Genomic DNA, 22,979 nt, shown 5'->3' on the forward strand with positions numbered 1-22,979 from the left:
TGGTCCACACATGTGCACACACACACATCTGTTCTACACACTGTGATATTATAGAAAAGTGAAGAGAAAGATACACATAGAGCTGCTTAACAGTAGTTGCCTCTGGGGAGGGGTTTTATTTTTTATAACCTTTATTATTTTTTGGCAGAACCACATGACAGGCAGGATCTTAGTTCCCTGACCAGGGATCAAACCCTTGCCCGCTAGAGTTGGAAGCACAGAGTCCTAACCACTGGACCGCCAGGGAAGTCCCTGCAGGGAAGTCCTTGGGGAGGGGCTGTAACAGGAAGAATTTCCCGTCCTGCCTCAATTCTAAGAAAACACACCCCCCACTGGTTCCCTCCTGGCCTGCCCTCTGCTTGTCCCAATGCCAGCCACATGGCATCTCCACTATGCTGCTCGTTACTGCCCTCTTCTGGGTTGGCTGCCCAGACTTAGACCTGACATTCTGAAGGTAATACAAACTTTTAACTTTTTTCTTCATTTGATGGTTGATTTTGGCAACAAAGTTTATTTCTCTTGTAATAATGAAAAAAATTCCTACAGTAAATCTAAACCAAGTATTCTTTCACTATAATCCTACTCCCCAGAAATTTCAAGGACTGTTACATGATATTACAAACATGTCGTTGTTCAGTCACTAAGTCATGTCTGACTTTTTGCGACCCCATGGACTGCAGACCCCAGACTTGCCTGTCTTTCACCATCTCCCGGAGTTTACTTAAACTCACGTCCATTGTGCCGGTGATGCCATCCAACCGTCTCATCCCCTGTTGCTCCCTTCTCCTCCTGCCTTTGATCTTTCCCACCATCAGGGTAAACACGTAGTTACTTAAAAGATGCAGCTGAGAAATGAGAGATGTTCAGACAGAACTTTGTCTGTTACCTGGTCACATAGACGCTGTGCCACTTGTTGTCATCAATCGGGAAGTCTGGAAACTCCAAGCGTGTTGATCCAGAGCCCAAATCCCAGAGGAATGCCACTTTTCCTCGCCGCATCTCCACTGCCAGGAAATCAGCCTGGGGTGTGGGGCATGAGCTGGGGTTAGTCCACAGGCCAGACTGTGGGCATGACCACTGACATACTTTAAAGAAGGAGTTCTTACAGCATTTTCTCTATTCTTAAAAAGTAAAAATATGAACACAAAAAAAGACCTTCTATTGTCTTTAAATGTTCCCCTCCCCTGGAGCTGGAGCATGACCTGAAGGATTGTGTTGGAGACAGTTCCACCATTGGCCATCAGTGCCCACCACCCTTCCCTGGCTTGGCCCTCCATGGAGCCTCCCATGAAGTTCTCCAAGAAAACTCACTTGGGTCAGCAGCCTCTACAGGGGTCATAAGGGAAGGCGTTGCACTTGTCTGTCTGCCCAGCCTGAAAAGGCAACGCATGGATGCGAATCGTGCAACAAGACAGATGCCCTGATACCCTACAGCACGGACTGACCTGTGCTTTGCACCTTGTATCTTAAGAAGACATTTCAGATGGCATTTGTGCTTGCTAGTATCTTCTGCCCAAGCGTCTGACCCGTTCCCACCGACACAGCCTAAAGAAGCAACAGTCTTCCCCAGGGGACTTGCCCTCTGGGAACCGCGAGAATCTCAGTGGGTGGAAGAGTCTGGGGGAAGCTTGACGATTCTGACGTGTCCCTCGGGATGCACGCCTCACTCCTCGTGACAACTGCCAAGGTCAGCTTCACAGACTCAAAGTGAAGCTCCGTGGCTTCAGAGGTCACAGGAGACATTATGAAAAGCTCTGTCCCCACAGCTCACAGTTAAAGGGGCAGAGGGAGGAACCACTCATAAATGCCACTCCCCTCTTTACAGAGATGCAGTTTCACAATTTGTTTTCAATCTAATATTACCAGCTTAGCAAAAGATTAGTTACCTTAGAAGCACTAGGGATTTCATGAAGGCCTTATTTTTTTTTAACCCAAAATGTACCAGTTAAGAAGATATCCTCTGGCTTAAGAGACTCAGCGTGGCTTCCGAGGGTCATACTCACGCTAGTGCTGCTGCCCAGGTAGAAGAGAAGGTTGTCGGGTTCACTTGTCTTCACGTTGAGCGTTAGGCTGTTGTAGTTGGTAGAAGAAATCTGGGGCTGGTAGGCCCGGATGCAGTCTCGGTCTGCAGACACAGCAACTTTGATCTGGAGAAGGAGAAGAGACGTGTCCCCAAGTGCCTTAGAGTCATCGAGGACACACATTGGCAGCATGCCTGGGGTTCAGAAGTGCTGTGCTGTTTCAACGCTTCGCTGCTAGGCAGGATTCCTCTCCGGATAATAGTGCTGTGTGTCTCAAAAGATGAAAATCGGATGGGGCTGAAACTTACTCCATTCGGTAAAATATTTTACTATGGAAAAGCCAGTCATGGGATTTTAAAAAAGAATGTTACATAAGGAATGCTATTTTGTGAGCTTGATTCCTTAAAGATAAGGAGTTTTTCTAAATCACTTTGGAATCTTACACCTGACACAGAAAGGCTATTTGACGATCATTTACCTGGGAAATCCCATGGATAGAGGAGCCTGGCAGGCTACAGTCTGCAGGGTTGCAAGAAAGTTGGATGCAACTGAGCATGCATAATATGTAGTAAATGGAGGGTTGATCTATCACTCAGCAAATATTTATAGACCAGTTATTTCACTCATATATCACTCTGGTAAATAATTACTTGCACATAATCTTTATATTAACCCTCAAGATGATAAGTTTATATTAACCAGAGCACTTGGAACCATCCGTCAGGTTTTTTATTTGGCAACTGGAACTAAGGCAGATGGAAACCAGAGCCCTTATAAACCTCCATCTCTTTTCCCAAAGTGGAATCACTCAGGGATCAAAGAATCCAGAGCTCCTTTTTCTTGGCTAGAAGCTTCAGGAAGGTAAACATTAGACCAGAGGTCACCTTTATTGTCTATAGGTCCCCAGGAGCACAACAAATGATGTTCTCTCAATCTTATTTCCCTGAAACACATCTCCTTTAGCACACAGCCAAGGCCATGGCCAAGGATGGCCAGGAAACATTCTCTCAAGCTGTGTGCTTTATGCAGGTAGTGACCTGGATTTGAGCAACATTCATGCGATACTAGCTGTTTTGTCAGAATTCTAGAGATGCGGCCCACACTGCACAAGCATTCTGGAGAATACTTGGATTATAACCACACCGAGTTGGGAAAATGATGGAAAGAACACCGTATGCAACCAGTGAGACTTCCAGCAATGCTAATACTTAGACCAATGTGTTTGTACCATACAGCGAATCGGTGGGGATCTAGAAATCTAGGACATGATCATAAATCTCCATAAGGACACAGAGATCTTTTTGCTAACAACATTCTGAAACACACAGAACAAAAGCAGGAATCAAGGAAAATTGGACTCATTAAATATACTTAATGTAAATATCAACACTGAATATTCATTGGAAGGACTGACGCTGAAGCTGAAGCTCCCTTCCTTTGGCCACCTGATGCCAAGAACTGACTCATTGAAAAAGACCCTGATGCTGGGAAAGACTGAGGGCAGGAAGACAAGGGGGTGACAGAGGATGAGATGGTTGGATGGCATCACTGACTCAATGGACATGAGTTTGAGCAGACTCAGGGAGATAGTGAAGGACAGGGAAGCCTGGCGTGCTGCAGTCCATGGGGTCGCAAAATGTTGGACATGACTTAGCAACTGAACAACAACAAAGTAAAATATGTAAGTCAAGGCTTTAAATACACTTGGAGACAAGGCTGTGAGAAATCGGGCATTTCTGAGAACTTGTCAGTAGAAAGTGTGACCAAAGCCCTCTGCATAGGAGACCCCTGGGATGTGTGGTTCCAGGAACTTCAGCTGGCGGGGTGGTGCCCGGCTCCCAAGACCCATGGGCCCCACACTCACAGACGCGGCTTGTTTCCGGGCCTGACTGATCAGCAGTTTGATTTCTGACAGGTTTCTGCTCAGGTTCTCTTCTAACATCTTCAGAGGCTTCAGCCGATCCAGTAAGAGGTTGGCCTGTGTTTCCACATCTTTGACTTTTCTTCCAGCTAACAAAGCTAGTATATGAAGGTGACAAGAAAGTTGGCAGGGGTGGGGGGGCGGGGAGGAAACAAGAGAAATTAGCTGGTCATTACTAATGCACTGGATATATTAGAATACCCAAATCATCAAATCCCTGACATTTTGGTAAATATATAAAAAATGCACCAGCCCAAGGCAGTACCCGAGGCCCTTCTCTTCCTTTTTAAATGCAAATCCAGATGTTGCCACATTTTTATTATTTAGGATTGCTGTCTGCGAACACCCATGTGCCCTGGGCCAGCTCACGTGGCACGGTGCAAACGTTCCTAACGGGACGGGAGACCGTGACCTACTGGTCATCGAGGAGTCTCGGAGGAGCTCGTCTGTTTCCTGCAACGTGGCGTTAACCCTGGACAGGTCCGTGGACGTGTTCAACAGCTTCTGGCTCAGCCCCATGACATTCTTGAGTGTGCTGGTGGCGCTCTGGTTTGCAGACATGGCCAGGTCTTTGACTATGGCTCCTCTGTCTCTGACACCTGAAATAAATTTATACTCAAGTACATACGCTGGTGGTTATAAGTGGTTATAACATGCATAAAACCACAATGAATGTAATTTTACACAGAAACATGTTACAGAGTTTCTTTCTGGTCCCTGAACACAAAAGGGGGCTTCTGTTTAATGACAGTATTAAGGCTGCCCGTCATATGTGCTGGGGTTTCCCTGGTGGCTCAGTGGTAAAGAATCCACCTGCAATGTGGGAGTCACAGGAGACGTGGGTTGGATTCCTGGGTTGGGAAGATCCCCTGGAGTAGGAAATGGCAACCCATTCTAGTACTCTTGCCTGGAGAATCCCATGGACAGAGGAGCCTCGGGGGCTGTCCATGGGGTCGCAAAGAGTCAGACACAACTGAAGTGACAGAGCACACACACACATATGTGCTATCACTTCCTTTTTTGGATGAATGAAATGTTTTTCATTCAAGAGCGCCAAAGAATTGATGCTTTTGAACTGCGGTGGAGAAGGCTCTTGAGAGTCCCTTGGACTGCAAGGAGAGCAAACCAGTCAATTCTAAAGGAAATCAATCCTGAATATTCATTGGAAGAACTGATGTTGAAGCTGAAGCTCCAATACTTTGGCCACCTGATGCAAAGGACTGACTCATAAGAAAAGACTCTGATGCTGGGAAAGATTGAAGGCAGGAGGAAAAGGGGACGACAGAGGATGAGATGGTTGGATGGCATCATTAACTCAATGGACATGAGTGTGAGCAAGCTCCAGGAGTTGGCGATGGACAGGAAAGCCTGGCATGCTGCAGTCCATGGGGTTGCAGAGTTGGACATGACTGAACTGAACTGAAATGTTTTTGGTGACAACACTCTATACTGAAGTATGATTTCAATACACAATGAGATTACAAAAGCAACTGCTAGTTGCCATTTGCTCAGCATCTTATATGTTAACAATCTAAACTTATTTGCTCCCTTTCAGATCATTCCTTTCTTATAGTCACTAATAGCTTCTCTAAATCATTCCATGTCAGGATAAGAAGGTTTAGGAATTTAAACGTGAAGGTGCCATAGAAGTATCCTAGGCCAGAGGAAGTGTATTTGCCCACAACTGGCTGCTGAAAATAACAGCAGAGTGAAAACTAAGTGGCCACTAAAGATAAACTGGAGTTCAATTATTCTAGAAAATCTGGGTCGACAGTTTTATTTTTTTAAGGCACTTTTTAAAAGGGTTTAACACAAAAAGGACAAAGATTAACACTAGGAGAAGCTGGACGCAGGGTATACAGGTATTCTTTTAATTCTTCTTGTAACTTTTCTGCAAATGTGAAATTGGTTCCAAATAAAAAGTTGTTTTTGAATGTTTGATCAACATACACCATGTATCTTTAAAAACAGATAAATAAAAGAAAAAGAAAATTTCAGGTCAGGAAATGCTCCACTCTTCTAACATAGGCAGTCAGTCCAAACTGTCCCAAAGTGCAGCTTCCCAGGGTAATTTTCATGCTTATAAAGTGACCGATACAATGAATCTGAAACTTGGACAAACTCTGAGATATGTTGAGGGACAGGGCGGTCTGGTGTGCTACGGTCCATGGGGTTGCAAAGAGTCGGACATGGCTGGGGGTCAGAACAACAATAAGATGAACCAGCAGACAGAAGAACTTGGGAGATGTTTTCGGTATCTTGCAAGACTTAAGAAAAAAGAAAAGGCTGAAGGAATGTAAGATAAATAATGCACCACAGTGCAACTTGCCTGTGTTAAAAAATTACCCTATTTAAAATTTTAAGGAACACTGCATTTTCAAGCCATCAGTATTAAAGTGATCTATTTTAGAATGCTTATGGTCTCACAAAGGAAGATTTCCTTAATTTCCAAACAAGAATTCTCTAAATTATCACATTTATAATGAATTTAGCATTTTTCCCTAAAGCAGGAATATTTCAGCTTCTTTACTTGCTAGCTTCTTTGAACGTATCTTCTTTCATCTCAGGCTCATTTTAGAAGTTAGCAATTAATATGATAGCATAAAGAATCTAAAGCTTTATTTTTTCAGAGTATAATTCTACTACTTCAGTGTAGGTGTTCTGAAGCTATAAAAAATATAGTACTCTTCCTTCCAAATCATATCCCTCTGCAAGTGAAAATCCTGTCAGTCTTGGTTTTGTTTTGGGTGAGGGGTCTCCATCGGATTTGCGGCTGGTCTTCTGTTCACGTGCAAGTGTTTCGCAATGAGAAGATATTAATTTAAATCAAGAATCCCCCCTTTCCACTTACCTTCAGGAATTGCTCTAAGTATCAAGAGTGATTCGTTTGTATGCCTGGTAATTTTATCAGCATTCTCTTGAAATCTCTTTGCAGAATCTTTCAATTTACTCAGTTCCAATGTGATACCTATTCAAAGGGGAAAAAGTGTTCCCTTTTAAGCTGACCCTAAAAAGTTGCCTGGGTGACATTTTATCATTCCTGACTCATCTATAAAATCAGCAGCTTTCTACAGAGAGCCCAAATATTGAAAGTTTGTCTAACAAGACTTAGCACCACTCAACCCACACTCAAATTGTATGCTTGGGTGTTTACTTGATAATTTTTTACTTTGTTTTCCTTCTCACTAATATTTCTTAAATTTATGTTTGATTCAGTTAGAGCTCTAGAGTGAAAAGGGCTTCCCACGCGGCGGTAGTGGTAAAGAAACCACCTGCTAGTGCAGAGGACATAAAAGATATGGGTTCAGTCCCTGGGTCAGAAAGATCCCCTGGAGGAGGGCATGGCAATCCACTCCAGTATTCTTGCCTGGAGAATCCCAGGGACAGAGGAGCCTGACGGGCTACAATCCATAGGGTTGCAAAGAGTCGGACACGACTGAGTGAGCAGCAGCAGAGTATATTAGGGTGATAGATATCTATCTATATATCTATAACTATATATCTATATAACTATATTTAGATCTATCTATATACATATAACTATATGTTATAAAGCTTGTTTGTTTCTCTTACAGAACAGAGTCGTCTGCCATTCTGCATTATGCTTACTGACTAACTCTTACATGTGCCAAAAATTGCTTACTGAAAGTCTTAGGAAAAATGAAACCACATTGGTATTTTTTTTTTTTTGCATAGGTATTTTTAATAGATAAATCAATATTGATTTAATCCAATAACTTTATGAGAACCTACCATGGCTCTAACACCACATTAGTCCTGTGCAGAAGACAAGAGTCAAACGTAATATGACTCTTCAAGAAATGGTAAAACCCTGAGATGGACAGGGAAGCACGTGAGGTCACAGGTATCCCGACAAATGCTGTGAGGACCAGCCTGAGCTCAGGAGCTACAGCAGTGAGCAGAGGGTTTCGTTCTCAGAGGAGGCTTGTCAAGTCTATGGGGAGGGGGACTGCACAATCAAAATTACATGATGTGTCTAGGATAGGAAATTGGAATATTATTGTGACAAAGAAATGTTAAGATTCAACTTGCTCCAGGAAAGAAGAATTTCTGGCAGTATGTTCAGAGGTGTGTCCACAATCACTCTGGCATCAACACAGCCCGAGCTGGGAACTGACCTCGATGCTTTCTGCTCAGGCGGTTGCCTTCTCTGAGAAACTCGGAACTGCGCCGGAGGGCCGCTCTCCCATTAGAAACAAGAGATTCGGAAGCCTGTAAAACAACAATTTCAGCGTGAACCTGGAAGGCGGGGTGGGCTCTTGCTGGAGGTGGAGAGAGCAACTCTGTCCTGTCAGAATATCCCCCAGTGTCCTTCCGAAGAAGGAAGTCAAGCAGACAATAGGCAGGGACAACTGAAGTAGTCCTATTAACATATATGCTAATTTGCAAAGAGAAAGAACACAGTCATTTTTAAATCTATAAACACAAAAACCAGCCCTTAAATGAAGATGTTCACCACGGGTAAGAAGAGATGTCTAAGGCAGATATCAATTAACATTATCATTTTTGTTCTAAGAATTATTTATGACTTAGATGGCTCAGCAGGTGAAGAATCTGCCTGCTGATGCAGGAGATGCAGGAGATGCAGGTTCAATCCCTGAATCCAGGATTGGGCACGGAAGTAGTATAAGGGGTATATGAGCTTGTTTAAGGCCCACTATTTACTCCCATAGGAAAAGACAGTATTTTTAACGCATTAGAATATATTACGGAGAAAGGAATGGCAGCCCACTCCAGTATTCTTGACTGAGAAATCTCATGGACCGAGGAGCCTGGTGGGCTACAGCCCACAAGGTCGCAAAGAGTCGGATACGACTGAGTGACTAAGCATGCAGGAAAAGCAAAGGCACGTGATGACAGAATTCCACCAGAAAAGAATCTTGACAAGTGTAAATTTAAGCCACTGCCTCTCTGCTTGAGCACCTCATGGAAGGTTCATTTGACCACAGTGCTGAGAAAAAGCAGGCACAGAGAAACCTGAGGGGGCCTTTCTTACCGCGCTCGCCTCTTTCACAGTTCCGAGAGCATCTGTCGCCAGCCTCTCTGATTCTTCAATCAGGCTCCGGATGTTGGAGTGGACATGGGCTGTGCTGGTGGCATTCAGGGACACATGTCTGACATTCCCAAGGCCACTGTGCAACCGGCACATTTAGAGACGTTATAATCAACGGAACTGAACCTGCCCACTGTTCCTAAAAGCCTCCCACCTTCTTACAGAAACATCATCATCGAGAAATTCAGGAGTCTGTGTCAACATCTGGACTCCCCTCTAATTCCAAACGCCGTCTTAAGAAGCTGTGGTCATCTTGTCTCGGTAACACTAGGAACTGCTGCTTAATTAACACCCAAAGAAGAGATGGTCACTGTGTCTCATCTTTTAGACCATCCAGTCTTTCATCTCTGTTCAAATCCCCTGCCTGTTTGCACTGGTTGTAATCTCTCCTGCTACACAAGTGTTCATTTTAAAAAGGCTTTCTTAGCTAAGCATATGTGAGGATGTTGAAGCTTATTCCTCAAACAGTATACACCAATTTGATGAAGTTCACCAGGGGTTTGGGAGGAGGATGAGATAATACTTCAGTCATCTGAACTTCACTCTTGTAAGGGGACTGATCACTCAGGAACTTGCCAGCTGGTAATGGTGTGGGTTCATCCAGCTCACTCTCGCTTCAAAATGAAACCTGACAATAAACACCTCTTTGCCTGCTGAGTAGGCATTTTCTCCCCAAGGTTATTGAGTTGGGTGATTTCCAAAGCAGAAACCAGCAGTTATTATTTGCTACTACTTGACTGGCAAAATTCAGTGATTTACAAATAAAAGACAAAGTTATTTAATTTTATGCATCACACCAAACTGCTTTTACGACTCATACTGAGTAATAAAGATTTCGTTGTAGCTACAGATGTAGTCAGAACATCCTTTTCCTTTTTGGAAAATTAGGAAAGATGAGAAAAGGAGAAAAACTAACTGAGTACCTAACTCCATTTTCTGTTACTGATTCCGACAGCAGACAGAGGCAGTAGAGCTCAATGTAGCACATGACTCACGCAATAGTTGTTTTTAATTGATTTCGTTGTGTGAGCTCATCTTTTATGGCAGCACTCCTCAAATTAGAAAAATACTTATTTTTCTCCTTCCACAAAACACACCCAACACACAGAAACACAAGTATTCCCAGTGTGTCCAGACTTTTTCCACTCATAATTTATAGCGGATTCTAAAGAAATAAATTTACTAACTCACAATATTGTGTAAGGCCTTAAACCCCAATTCCCTCATTTGCTGCCATCAGATCACCTGGGGACTTAAGAAAAAATTTAAAGTACAGGCCATATCCCACAGTCTGGTGGACAGGGGAGGGGTCAGAGGACAGAGTAATCAGTACTCTGAAGTTCCCCAGGCTCCTCCTGCAACAATTCAGGAACCATTGGCCTAAAGTCGCACTTCTCATTTAAAGGCACATCTAACAAACTGAGGATATACTTGACAAATATCCAAAAATATATGTTAAAGTAATGAGTATAATGGTAACCTTTTAGGCAGTAGAAAATAATGGAGATGGTATCTTTCAGGAGGTGGCAAATAGATCCTCAACACTTCTAACAGTCCAGGGTGGGCAACCACAACCTGCGTCCATGCAGAAAGCCGGCTGGATCACAAGTCCCAAGAAGGCAAGAGGCATAGGGAAATCAGTATCTGGTTCTGTCCATGTGCAAACTCAAAAAGTCCTGAGTACCAGGTAGATACTGAAGGCCTTGATATCACAGCATAATATTTGTTTTCATTCCTATCTGCTTCAGTTCACATTTTTCCATCGTACATTCCTGCTGATGGTCAAATACACTACCAGACTTGGAAGGAAACCCTCCTTGTCGTGGAAATAAAAGAGAAGCCTTTGTTTTTACATACAATAAAGAATGTGACTCGACACCATGAATGAAACAGCCAGGCTTATTATTCTCTCTGATCTGCAGATCGCAACCTGTGGGGTATCTGCCAGGGGTGCCTCACCTGTCCAGAGCACTTGCCAGTCTCTGCAGCTCGGCGGCGTGATCCTCCGCCCTGTACACAAGCTCCAGCGCTCTCCGTTCAGACATCTGCATGACCAGGTCATCCACGTGGCGCCTGATTTGGGCGGTCCACAGTAGCAGCTCGTCCCGGTGTTGCTCTAGTTGCTACACAGAGATTAACACTGTGACCACGTGTGCGTCTTCTGTTTAACAGCATGTGTGGGGCCTGGGAGGCTTCCCTGGAAACCCCGGGCTGTGCTGAGTTGGGACTCACCATGAGAGCCTCTCCCAATGCGTTTGCAGGAGCAGCGGCCGCATCCAGCAGTCCTCTTCCTTCGACGATCAGCGCTGATGTCAAGCTCTGTTCTTCCTGAACATGCAGCTTCTTCTCCTGCAGCAAACATCACCTCTAAGGATGCTTCATAAAAGCAAGTTGGCCTCTGAACCTCGGGTGCCTGACACTGTGTGCTGCAGTCAGCCCTCGGGGCTCATTTTTTTAAGGAGTAAAGGATGACATCATTTATGTGGGAGCATTTGGGACCAGCTCTAAGGGGGCGAGAGCTGGCAAGACTCACGTTGAACTCTCGCAGGTTGGCCCCGATGAGGAGCAGCAGCCGACCGCTCTCCTGGGTCTTGGTCTCTGCTTCTCTCAGGAGGTCTTCTGCAGCCCTCACATCACTGTTGTGTGTCGAAAGGAGGCTGCTTACTGCTTCTTTTAACACCGCCAACTCTTCCTGTGGCTTCCGGTAATTTTCCTGAATTTGTGACAATAAATCTTCGGCAGCCCTGGGAACATAAAAGATGGTGAGAAATGAACAAAGCTCACGGCATTGATGTATAGTGAAAGGAACTTTTACATATCCCTTCTCAGTTTCATCTCGAAGTCCTAAGTGGTACATGGCAATCCCTTAAAAAGGGAAAAAAATTTTCTAAGGCCACTATACATATGGCAGGTTTACACTTAATCCTTAACGATCTTTCTTGATTTAACAAACTTCCTAACATATTTAGTGGAATTAAAGAAACCATCTCAGAGGATTTGAATTCAGAAAACTGGGGCCACAGCCTGCGAATGATGGCAACTGAAATCTTCGTTACAATACGGTCAGAAATTGAAAAAAAGAGATGTTTCAGTGATTTGTTCCAAAGTCACCAATGTAGCCATACAATACAAAGATTTTTCTTGCAGCTAGTAAAGAAACAAATTTTACAGAAACTTTCAAATTCAAATTTCCAGGAAGATACAATTTGTACCACTTTGGTAAAAGCAAGCTTCAAGAAATCAAAAGACATTTCCCCCTATTCTTTTATAAATGCGTTATCAAATTGCTATTTAAATCAAATTTGAACTTAAAGCTATATAGAATAATATAATTTTCACACTACCGAACTTTGCAGTGGTTGAATATATCCTATTAACCTCTTCCTTCAATTTATTAGAAGAACTTTGAATATTTTTGTGGAGAATGCCTTGTAAATCCCCCTTAGTTTTCATAGGTTATCAGATTGCTGGGCTAAAACACCACAAAAATTTTTCCAAAGGTATATATTTGAACTCTGACATCATTAGGGCACCAACAGGAATTATTTGAACATTCTTGTGATTTTAAGAATTACAAAAAAAGATAATAAGATGCTGTATTATGATAGTAATAAAGAGAACTAAAAATAGTACATGGGAGACACACAAAAAAGTCCAATATATTTCTAATATCTAGACATGAATCCTTCAGTTCATATTGTTAAAGAAGGTATTGCTCTAAGAAATTTAAAATAGAGATCAATTGTCATCTATGAAATGACTTCATCATCTAAACCACGACCGAATGACATGATATAGTTAATAATGACTTGAAAGACTACAAAGAAAAATCACAAAACCCCTCAGCACTCCTTATTAGCTTCTTCCTGTAAAATTCAGTTAATACAGTAAAACACGGTTTCTCGAGTGGCATTTCTCCACCACACTAGTGCCGTGAGCAGGTAAGCAAGTTCCATGAGAAAAGGCTGCACGGTGCCACGTATTCAGCTGTCTTCTCCAGGCTCACTGTGGAGATTCAAGATTAAGTACTCAGCCTGAAGGCTTGTGGTAAAGATCTGGCCTCTCCTTAAGAAACTGGAAAACATTCGGGCAACACAGCTACAAAGGATCATTTGCAGGGTGCCATAAAGGGAAAGATGGGCTTCCCTGGTGGCTCAGTGGTAAAGAACCTGCCTGCCAATGCAGGAGATACAGAAGACACAGGTTTGATCCCTGGGTTGAGAAGAATACCTGGAGAAGGAACTGGCAACCCCCACCAGTATTCCTGCCTGGAAAATCCCAGGGACAGAGGAGCCTGGGGAGGCGACAGTCCATAGGGTTGCAAAGAGTCCGGCGCAACTGAAGTGACTTAGCATGCAGAACACATCGGGTTTCATATTGTCCTGGAGGTTCAACATTGATGGAGTTACAAACATTCTCTGGGCCTCAGTTACTTCAGTTGCATCCTTCCCACCTCACAAGGAGGTGAGGGTGAGCACAGGCAGAGGCGAGGTGGGAAATCTACGTCTCCCCACTCACCCGGCACAGAGGAGTGCCCCGTAGACAGCGGCCCCCTTCCCATCTCCTGAGTCCTCGCCCAACTCTGAGCTGCCTTCGTCCAGCCCAGAGTCCTCTCAGGGCCCTTCCTGGGCCCTAACAAACATCCCATAATTAAATTACTAGTCCTTTTCTCCAAAGCCTATGTGACAGTAAGTTCCACCTTTTGTTTTTCACCCAGCAAATCAACAACAATGTCAAAAATCCCACTCAATGATGAAAATATATATAAACTCAGTTCTCCAGGGTCCTGCTGGGAGAAGTGGATGCTGTTTTAAATTCCGAAACTTGGGATATCTGTTTTCTTTAATTAACAATAATCTTCTGATGTTCAGGCTGGCTGTCCATCGCTGCAAAACTTCTATATAACCTGGCTCACCCCTTACCTCCTTGGAGCAGTTCTCTTGTGGTTACTCTAGATACTGCCTCCCGGGCTTAAGTCCTAAAAATTCCCATTGAATAAAAGATAACTTTCAAAGTAATTAAAAACCATGTAGAAAATAATGTGGCAATGCAAGTTGGGAATCCTCAAAATGAAAACTCTGGTTAAATGACTTCACTTCTTAACATTCACCCTGATAAGATAACAATGTGAAATTCAGAAAAAGATTTTGATTTAAGTTATTCTTTAAAATGTTATTTAAAATAGCATAATGTATTAAAATAGCTTAAATTACAGAGACTGGAGTTTTGATGGAGTGTAGTATGACCACTGAAACCAGTACTAAATCAGACATTTATCACAACCTGGCAGAAAGACAGCTTTGCTATTACATCAAGTAATAATTTATGTGAAAATACTAAGGAAAAAAAAGCCTGAAGGCAAACTGAAAGTTTCTCGTGACCACGTCTAACAGTTCTTTGTGATCTGTTTTTCAAATCACAGGTTCCGGTGACAGTTTGCATAACTGAGCAAAATTATTCTGGCATGATGTTCTGCCAGTCTGTCATAGAGTTCACAGCTTTGGCAGTGGCCACCACCTGTGTTTGCTTCCCGTGAGAGTTTCCTGTATTATACTTAAATCTTCAATAAAGACAGTATCAGAAGGTTTGTATTTCACGCTAAGTAGAAAAGGTGTTTCAGGGTCACAGAGGAAAACCAAACCTACGACATAACAGCACAGGCAGAAGCACTGCCATTGATCACACTGTGCTGTTGGCGGGGGGAGCGGCACCCCTCTCTTCTCCAGTAACAGCCTGTCCCTCTGAGAACTTAATTTCCTTCCCCTCCTCCCACCTGCCTCCCTCCCTCTCCGCTATCACATTCTTCCCTCTAACTGGTGGTGTCATGAGCACTGTTCAGGAACTTACTTGAGTTCTCGGGTGGCGTTTCGGTGCAGCGGCAGGAACCGCCTTTTCCGCAGGACTTCCAGCAAAGCCGTGATGTTCTCCTGCATGTCCTGAAGAATCGAGCTGGGCACCTGGACATCGTCATCCAGCGTCCGATTTAGAGTCGTAGCCTTTTCGATCATTTCTATGGAGAAAGTTCATCAGTCACTGAATAAGTCTCTCAAAAGTAGACAGTCCTAGGATGGGAGCACTTAGAACCTTCTCCCGTGAGGCTGCTCTGCCCACCTACACTGGGCTGACCCTCTAACCAGGCCAGGTTAGTCCGTGTATCCAGTGCGCTCTGGACATGCCCGGTCAACACACTTAGGAGGGGCTTCCCTAGTGGCTCAGTGGTAAAGAATCTGCCTGCCAATACAGGAGACTCGGGATCGATCCCTGGTCTGGGAAGATCCCACAAGCCAAGGAGCAACTAAGCCCTTGCGGCACAACTACCAAGCCTGCGCTCTAGAGCCCAGGAGCTGCAACTGCTGAGGCCACATCATGAGTACTGAAGCCCGTGTGCCTCAGAGCCCGTGCTCCGCAATAAGAGACGCCACCAGAATGAGAAGCCCTCGCACCACAGCTGGAAAGTAGCCCCCGCTCGCCACAATGAGAGAAAAAACCACGCAGCAGTAAAGACCCAGCACAGCCAAAAGTAAATATAAAAAAAAAAAAAGTGTTTAAAAAAAACACTCAGGAACCTGAGATCCCTGGTTTATTTCCTGTCGGCTTTCCCGGTACCCATGAACCCTGTCCAGGCAGGGCTGAGGCACCACGATCCTTGGAGCATTCCCCGCCCCTGCCAGGAACATCTGCATGGAGAAGTTCTCAGTAACGCTTACTCTTTGAACAACCACCAATACTTGATACTACTCCTTTTAAAAAAATGTCTTTTGTCCTAATAATTCCTTACTTTCTGCCTTAGAAAGTCTGATTGTATTGGCTCAGTGGTAAAGAATCCGCCTGCCAAGGCAGGAGACCTGGGTTTCGATCCCTGAGTTGGGAAGATCCCCTGGAGAAGGGAATGGCAACCCACTCCAGTATTCTTGCCTGGGGAATCCCACGTACAGAGGAGCCTGATGGGCTACAGTCCATGGGGTCTCAAAGAGTCGGACACGACTGAAGTGACTTAGCATATTGTGTGTGGACATGGGAAGGCCCCAAGAGTCCAGCGCAAGTCACGGCTATTCAAGTGCTGAATGAAGAAAGTAGGCTTTTCCTACCAAATAAGCCAGACTCGTCAAGCAAAGTTCTGAGGACACTACCTTCGATGTCTGTCTGCAGCTTCTCGGTCAACTTAATGAGGTCCACACTCTTGTCCAGGATTCTTTCCGTGGCCTTGGTCACCTGCTCACTACGTGTCAACACTCTGTCAAGCTGACGGAAAATAAAGGCCTCAGGTGAGTTTCACTCTGAATAAAATGCAAGCTTCGGTATGCCAGATGTTCTCTCTTTTAAGCAACAAAACATATTCCAGAATGCAGAAAAGGTTCGCCATCATGGAAGCCAGGGTCAACAGTGCAGGGCTGGAAATGGACTAGGTGGTTCATGAAATGATGGACTGCTCACTCTTGGTGAAAAAAGATGGGACATTTTAAAAAGCAGCCTAATTGGCTATCAAACCACAGACTCTCCCGTGTGTCGCCACTGTGGTAGACCTCATGTTCATGTTAGGACCCAAATTTGCAGAATCTAGAAAATAAAATCTTACTAATTTGTATTGACCATGAGAACTTAGTCAAGTGGTTAAGACACAGAGTTAGGCAAATAGACCAGCTTCTGCCAGGCTGGACACCTGATACCTCCCAGCCTTATCCATAACTTGGAGTAATTATAACACTTGAATCACAGGACTTCATGAGGATTATATGTGATGATGCCTGTTAGTTACTCTCAGCTATTGTTTTTATTAGGGGTGCTCTAATTTGTGAAATGCTTCCCTGGTGGCTCAGCAGTAAAGAATCCACCTGTCAATGCAGTTCATTCCCTGATCCCGGAAGATCTCCTGGAGGAGGAAATGGCAACCCACTCCAGTATTCTTGCCTGGGAAATCCCATGGACAGAGGAGCCTGATGAGCTTACAGTTCATGGGATCGCAAAAGAGTTGGACATGACTTAGTGAGACTAAACAACAACAATTTGTGGAAAGGAAGGTTGTCTGTAATTTCTAGGAATGTAAAGTAACTCACTGAACTGAAAGTCGCTCAGTCGTGTCCAACTCTTTGTGATCCCATGGACTATACAGTCCGTGGAATTCTCTAGGCCAGAATGCTGAAGTGGGTGGCCTTTCACTTCTCCAGGGGATCTTCCCAACCCAGTGATTGAACCCAGGTCTTCCGCATTGCAGGCAGATTCTTTACCACCTGATCCACAAGGGAAGCCCAAAGTAAGTAACTTAGAGTGGTTCTAAAAGTGTTTTCTAGTCAAAATCCAAAGAGAATCTTCTTTAATGGATAGAAAGAATTTATTTTAATTGGCTTATCACTTTCTACCAAATGGTTGCTTGCTCAGGTACTTCAAAAGCCCACACAGAAACCCTTAGACTCTTCCCAAATGGTCACTAATTCTAAATTAACAGAAGCCAAGCTACTGCATTTTTACAGTGTATGATTGTGCACATGTGTGAACATTGAGAGACAGAAACAAGACATACATATACACAGATGGGCTTCCCTGGTGGCTCAGAAGGTGAAGAATCTGCCTGCAAAGTGGGAGACCTGAGTTTGATCCCTGGGTGGGAACATTCCCTGGAGAAGGGAACGGCAACCCACCCCAGTATTCTTGCCTGGAGAATCCCATGGACAGAGGAGCCCAGCGGGCTACAGTCCATGGGGTCAAAAGTGACTAACACTTTCACTTTTAAAGACACACATCTATGTACTATATGTGCGCGCGCACACATAGGCACACAATTTTAAAGTGAGAATCATAAATTTGACAATAGGCCTCCCTCGACATCTGCAAATAAGCAGGTTCTTTTCTTGGTCACTAAAAACCATTCATCTGGCCTGGGCTGAACAAAATGAATACCCCTCTGCTGACATCAAAGCGAACTCTCCTGCCATTCAGACCAACAGAAGTAGGGGCGGAAGTCTGAGTGTTGCCGACACCCCAGGAGGAGCTGCCTGTACTGGTGTTGGGGGCCGGCGGGGGGGAAACTCAGGGCTCACCATGTGCAGTGAATACAGGATGGGGAAGAGACCCCCGTCTTTTCATCCTGCCCAACCCTGGTTCATAGGAGAAAAGAAGCAGTGATGTGAGCTGACAGCCCGACTCCTTCTTCAGCAGAGGGGACGGCAGAAAGTAAGTCAGGGGCCTCGTCCCACCAAAGCACGGAGACTGGCTGCATCAGAACCTACTTAATCTGACTTTACAGTAGCTGGAACACAGCTCCTGGGAGGAGGGGGCTGCTCTGATCTGTTCAGAACCTTCCAGGAAGTCCCCATGCCAGCGCTCACAAGGGCTGGGGGCAGGGGGCAGGTGGAGCGGACCCTTTAAGTAAAGAACTTACCTCCCTTTGCAGGTCCTCCGTTTGTTTTGAGACACCTGCAAGTTGAATGTTTACCAGTTCTTTTTGTGTATTTTCTTTTAATACAGAGTCCTAAAAGAATGAAGAAAACAAATTATAATGCTTCAAAATAAGTCTTCGGTTCTTAACTAAGAATCGCCTGTCATTACCTTTTTAGTTCACAGAAAGAAATTCTCTTTTCCCTGACATTGCGTTAAAAAAATAAAATGAATCACATTCACTGAAGATTGGATTACAGAACACGTTTCCAGACTGCGGTCTTTCACATTATATTTCCTATATAGATATAAACGTAAAGCCTGGTAGGCCATGCAGAATTGACACTGCTGCAGTTCCTGGGTGGATCTGGCTGAATTTTAATAGCAGAGTCATATAAATTTTAACTGTAATTGCTAACACCTAAAAGAAATGCTTACAAAGCTAAAATACAAAAGTATTAAGGAAAGAAAAGCCTTTATAATTACTAACAATTAGGTACTTAATTTATGCCAACACTCCTCTAATTTCTTTACTTGTGTGATGCTACTCAGACCTTATAACCACCCGTGAAGGGGCGAGACTATTGTCTATGGTCAGCACAGTTATTAACCTGCCCAAGTCGCTATGCAGGTCAGCAGTGGAAACAAGAAACAGTTGAGGATTCAAAATCTCAAGCTCCGGAGTACTTTATATAAACATAAAAAGTCATACAAGGGAGCTGACAAAGTGCTTTAAATGGGGGCAAATCACTTAAGAGTTAAAGTTGAAATCAAGTGTTCATCTCACGTGGTAAAAAATACAGTCATACAGTTGGAAACCAAGCTGATGGAAGGTGGTATTTATTGATTGTGTCTATGGTGAATGGAAAAGAAATTTCAACATTTGTTTCTTTTCTTTTCCCCTTATCTTTGAAAACATTTTGTTCTATTTCAGGAAAAATAAAGTAGAAACACCTCGTATAGTTTCCTAAACTTTATTAAATCTATGGAGAACTGACCAATATTAACAAGAATGGATCACTGAAGCAGCTGAATTGCACACATGCGCACACACACACACACACACACACAAACACACATTGGCATTATGGCATGACATGGTGAATTAAATTCCTCAAATTCTAAAGCATAGGCTTTGGGCCAAATTTAGACTCATTTTTTTCCCCCTAATTAGAATAAAAAATGCTGTCTAGCAAGTCAACTTCTTACCTTCCCATTGTCTTTTGGACCCAGATCAAAACACAGATTTTAACTAAACATAAAACTATGATTTATCCCCAGAGATTTTTATATAGTCTTCGAGGGAGGAGGAACCTTTGTGCCCTTCAACTCCAGTTAAGAATAATACACTGATGGAAAACAGTTCCTCTTCATTCAGCACGTTAAAGACAATGCCGTCTCAATTCATTTTCTGTGTTTGTTTTAAGAGAGCTGCTTTTTGTCCAAAGACCTGTTATAAACAGGGGCGAGTGGACCTTGTCTTATTCCACAAGGTAGCAGGAGGAGCAAAGAGGAAGAATTTATACACAGGAGGCATCTGTGGATCAAGTCTTGAACAATCAGGGCTGTTGCACGGTGAAACCAGTAATCACGTGGACGATGCAGTTCTCGGTCAGGTTCAAAGGGAGAAGGCTGGGGACCTCCCAGCACCAGACACTGGGACTGAGACTCCTGCACTGGTGGAGGACAGACAGAATGACCCCTAGGGTCCCAACCAACTCTTCAACTTCCTGTGACACACGCTTCTATCCATCTCTGTATTTGCAGTACTTACGCGGAGAGACTTCGTTCTGTTTTCCAGGTCTGACAAAACTCCATATGGGAGAGGGATGGTGCTGGTGAGGTTCACAGACAGGATGGCATCCCCAACATGAGTCAAGTCATTCAGCAGGACACCCACACAGTCATCATCACAGGCTACAAGAAAGAGGATGTTCAAGTTACAGCAAAGAGTCTGCCCGGGTTCCATAGATGCCCATAGCATCCTGTAATAACAACATCTAGGGACTTCCCTGGGGCTCCAGTGGTTAAGAATCCACCTTGCAATGCAGGGGATGCAGGTTCAATCCCTGGGCAGGGAACTAAGATCCCACATGCCCGCAGAGCAACTAAGGCCCTGAGCTTAGTCTGCTGATGCCACTGTGTACTGGGAAACCATCCAAGAGGAGAAACCCTCCTTAGCCCTTCGGAGAGGTGACACTCACACACACAGTCGCTTTCCACCAAAATGTGCCTCGGTTCACAGTCCCCGCAGCGGAGCCCCGTGGCCCCCGGCCGGCAGACGCACTGCCCGGACCCGCGGTCACAGTCGCCGTGGACAGAGCCGTGCGGGCTGCAGTCACACCTCTGGCAGGTACCGCCTGGCATCTGAGGGTTCCCATAGTAACCCAGTGAGCACCTGCAGAAGGAGATGGGAGGACAGAAGGCAGGATCCACACCAGTGAGCGACTGAATACACAGAGCAGCCACCCCAGGACAGGCATCACTTCTGCCTCGTGAAGTGCAGAGGGCACAGGTCTGCTCACCTCCCTCTGCACTCTATTCCCTAAAAGGACAAGACGGTCACAAAGAAGTGCCTTTACCTGCCTTATTGCCCAGGAGGTCTGATTTTGCATTATCAAACTGGTAACAACTCCCCATTACTTCTGTAAATATGTCCGATGCATATAAAAGGAGCAGGCGACATACCTCTCACAATACTGCCCTTCGTAGCCCAGAAAACAGGCATCGCAGCGGAAATCATGATCCCCTTCCAAGACGCAAGTGGGACTGTAGCTAGAAGAGAAGGACTTTTTTGAATTTTCAGACATACAACTTCAGATCTTTCTTAGGGTACTTATTCATTACCATTAAGAGTGCACGACACTGTTCTAAAAAATAAGTGATTACAAACTGGACACCTGGGCAAGCTTTTTAGGGCTTAAACTCTGTTGGGCAGAAGGAAAACAAACACATAGTCAATACAACTAGGTCCAGAAGACATTCACTGATGCCTATCCAGTGACAACCACATGAGGGTTGAGGGGATGGAGACCCATTTACAGAGGACAACTAATTAGTCACCAAACGAGAAAGCTTCTCCAGTGGAAAGGGGCTTGTTTGAGACTTGCGTGAACTATCTGACTGATCAGATGAAAGGGTGGCTGGAGAACTACAGCTGACTCTGAGCAAACGTGGGACCAGCAGGGAGAAGTGAGCTGGAAGAGTGCTGGGGATTCAGCCGACTGCAGTGAAAGGCCAGGGGGAGGCGTCTGGAAAGAGCAGACAGTGAAGGTGGGCTCGAGGGTGACTGGACCCAAGGTAGGGAGTCAGGTGAGGTGCTTTAGTCGCAATAAGACGGAGCCTCTCAAAACTGAACAATCCGTTCGGATGCTGAGCCCTCACTCTGGGACTTCAGCTACTGGTGTGTTCCTTTTTTCCAACCACTTCAGTCTCCACATTTTAAGTCACCAACTGGAGGCTCAGCTGGGTACCTGGAAGCCACTAAAAAATTGCCAGGGTATCTGGCCGGCAAGAGAAGTTCCCAGCATGAGTCAGTTGGTTGCTATGAGCCCCACTTCACTTCTGACCTTTTTCCTCCTTCAGTACTAAAGAGACAGGCTTCAGTGGAAACACAAAATGTGTATTAATAGAAAAAGCACATCTCTGGGGGCCTCTCAGATGCGCAGCACACACGGCATGTTCACAATCTCACAGTCACTCCCTAATTGTGTAGCTATTAATTTACCAGTGTGAGGGAGGTGGTGGGGATGGTGGGGACCTTCTGTGATTGAAGAAGTAAAATACACAAACAGTACAGAACTGTGCAAAGTAGAAAGGTGAAATACCCATCCTGACATTCCAGGCATGTATAGCCATGGAGCTGTGGATGTGGACACAGACACAGATTTGAATGGTTCCGCAAATGGCATCACACCATATATTCAATTTCATAATTTGACTGGGCATTTCTCCAATTCTGTACACACAAATATGCCTTCTTCTTTTCTCAGTGTTAGTACACCATTTCACTCTAGGTGTCTACCACAGGACACTTGAGGCATTTAATCAATCCCCTGTAGGTATATTTCAGCTCCACACCTCCAATTTCTTATGAGTGCAAGCAATGCCAGGCTTCCCAGGTAGCTCAGTAGTAAAGAATCCACCTGTGAAGCAGGAGACACAGGTTCAATCCCTGGGTTGGAAAGGTCCCCTGGAGAGGGAAATGGCACCCCACTCCAGTATTCTTGCCTGGATAATTCCATGGACAGAGAGCCTGGCAGGCTATAGTCCAGGGGGTCACAAAGAGTCAAACATGATTGAACAACTAAACAACAACAACATAAGCAGTGCCCAGCTTTATGCACATTTGCAAGTATCCCTATAGCTTAGATTACAGGGGTGGAACTAATGATTCACCATTTGTATACAGATTTAATAAAAAAATTTAAATAATAGTAAACAACAGTAAGCAGTAAATTTTAAGATGCCTGACAGTTTGCAAGAGAAGTTTACACAGTGCCTCTCATTAGGTATTCAACGTCAAGCGACACTTACTTGGAGACAACAAAAGAGACAAAATTCAAACAAATATTAAAAGGAAATCTTCATT

At 44.4% G+C, this 22,979-nt stretch overlaps 1 protein-coding gene across 1 annotated transcript in view; it reads right to left on the reverse strand.

Annotated features, from left to right (window-relative positions):
- Window positions 1–22,979, reverse strand: part of LAMA1 (laminin subunit alpha 1) — a 124,007-nt gene that overhangs the window by 20,583 nt on the left and 80,445 nt on the right. Inside the window, exons 31-46 of the mRNA XM_061130669.1 lie at window positions 21,077–21,163; window positions 20,593–20,786; window positions 20,163–20,305; window positions 18,393–18,482; window positions 16,147–16,258; window positions 14,864–15,026; window positions 11,550–11,760; window positions 11,249–11,365; window positions 10,976–11,139; window positions 8,960–9,095; window positions 8,082–8,175; window positions 6,794–6,910; window positions 4,359–4,541; window positions 3,886–4,040; window positions 2,004–2,147; window positions 887–1,020 (exon numbers count right to left, since the gene is read on the reverse strand). Coding sequence (XP_060986652.1) covers window positions 887–1,020; window positions 2,004–2,147; window positions 3,886–4,040; window positions 4,359–4,541; window positions 6,794–6,910; window positions 8,082–8,175; window positions 8,960–9,095; window positions 10,976–11,139; window positions 11,249–11,365; window positions 11,550–11,760; window positions 14,864–15,026; window positions 16,147–16,258; window positions 18,393–18,482; window positions 20,163–20,305; window positions 20,593–20,786; window positions 21,077–21,163 — 2,244 coding nt within the window. The remainder of the gene's footprint in view (window positions 1–886; window positions 1,021–2,003; window positions 2,148–3,885; window positions 4,041–4,358; window positions 4,542–6,793; window positions 6,911–8,081; window positions 8,176–8,959; window positions 9,096–10,975; window positions 11,140–11,248; window positions 11,366–11,549; window positions 11,761–14,863; window positions 15,027–16,146; window positions 16,259–18,392; window positions 18,483–20,162; window positions 20,306–20,592; window positions 20,787–21,076; window positions 21,164–22,979) is intronic.

Source organism: Dama dama, chromosome 27, assembly GCF_033118175.1.
Source record: "Dama dama isolate Ldn47 chromosome 27, ASM3311817v1, whole genome shotgun sequence".
In the NCBI taxonomy this organism is placed as follows: domain Eukaryota; kingdom Metazoa; phylum Chordata; class Mammalia; order Artiodactyla; family Cervidae; genus Dama; species Dama dama.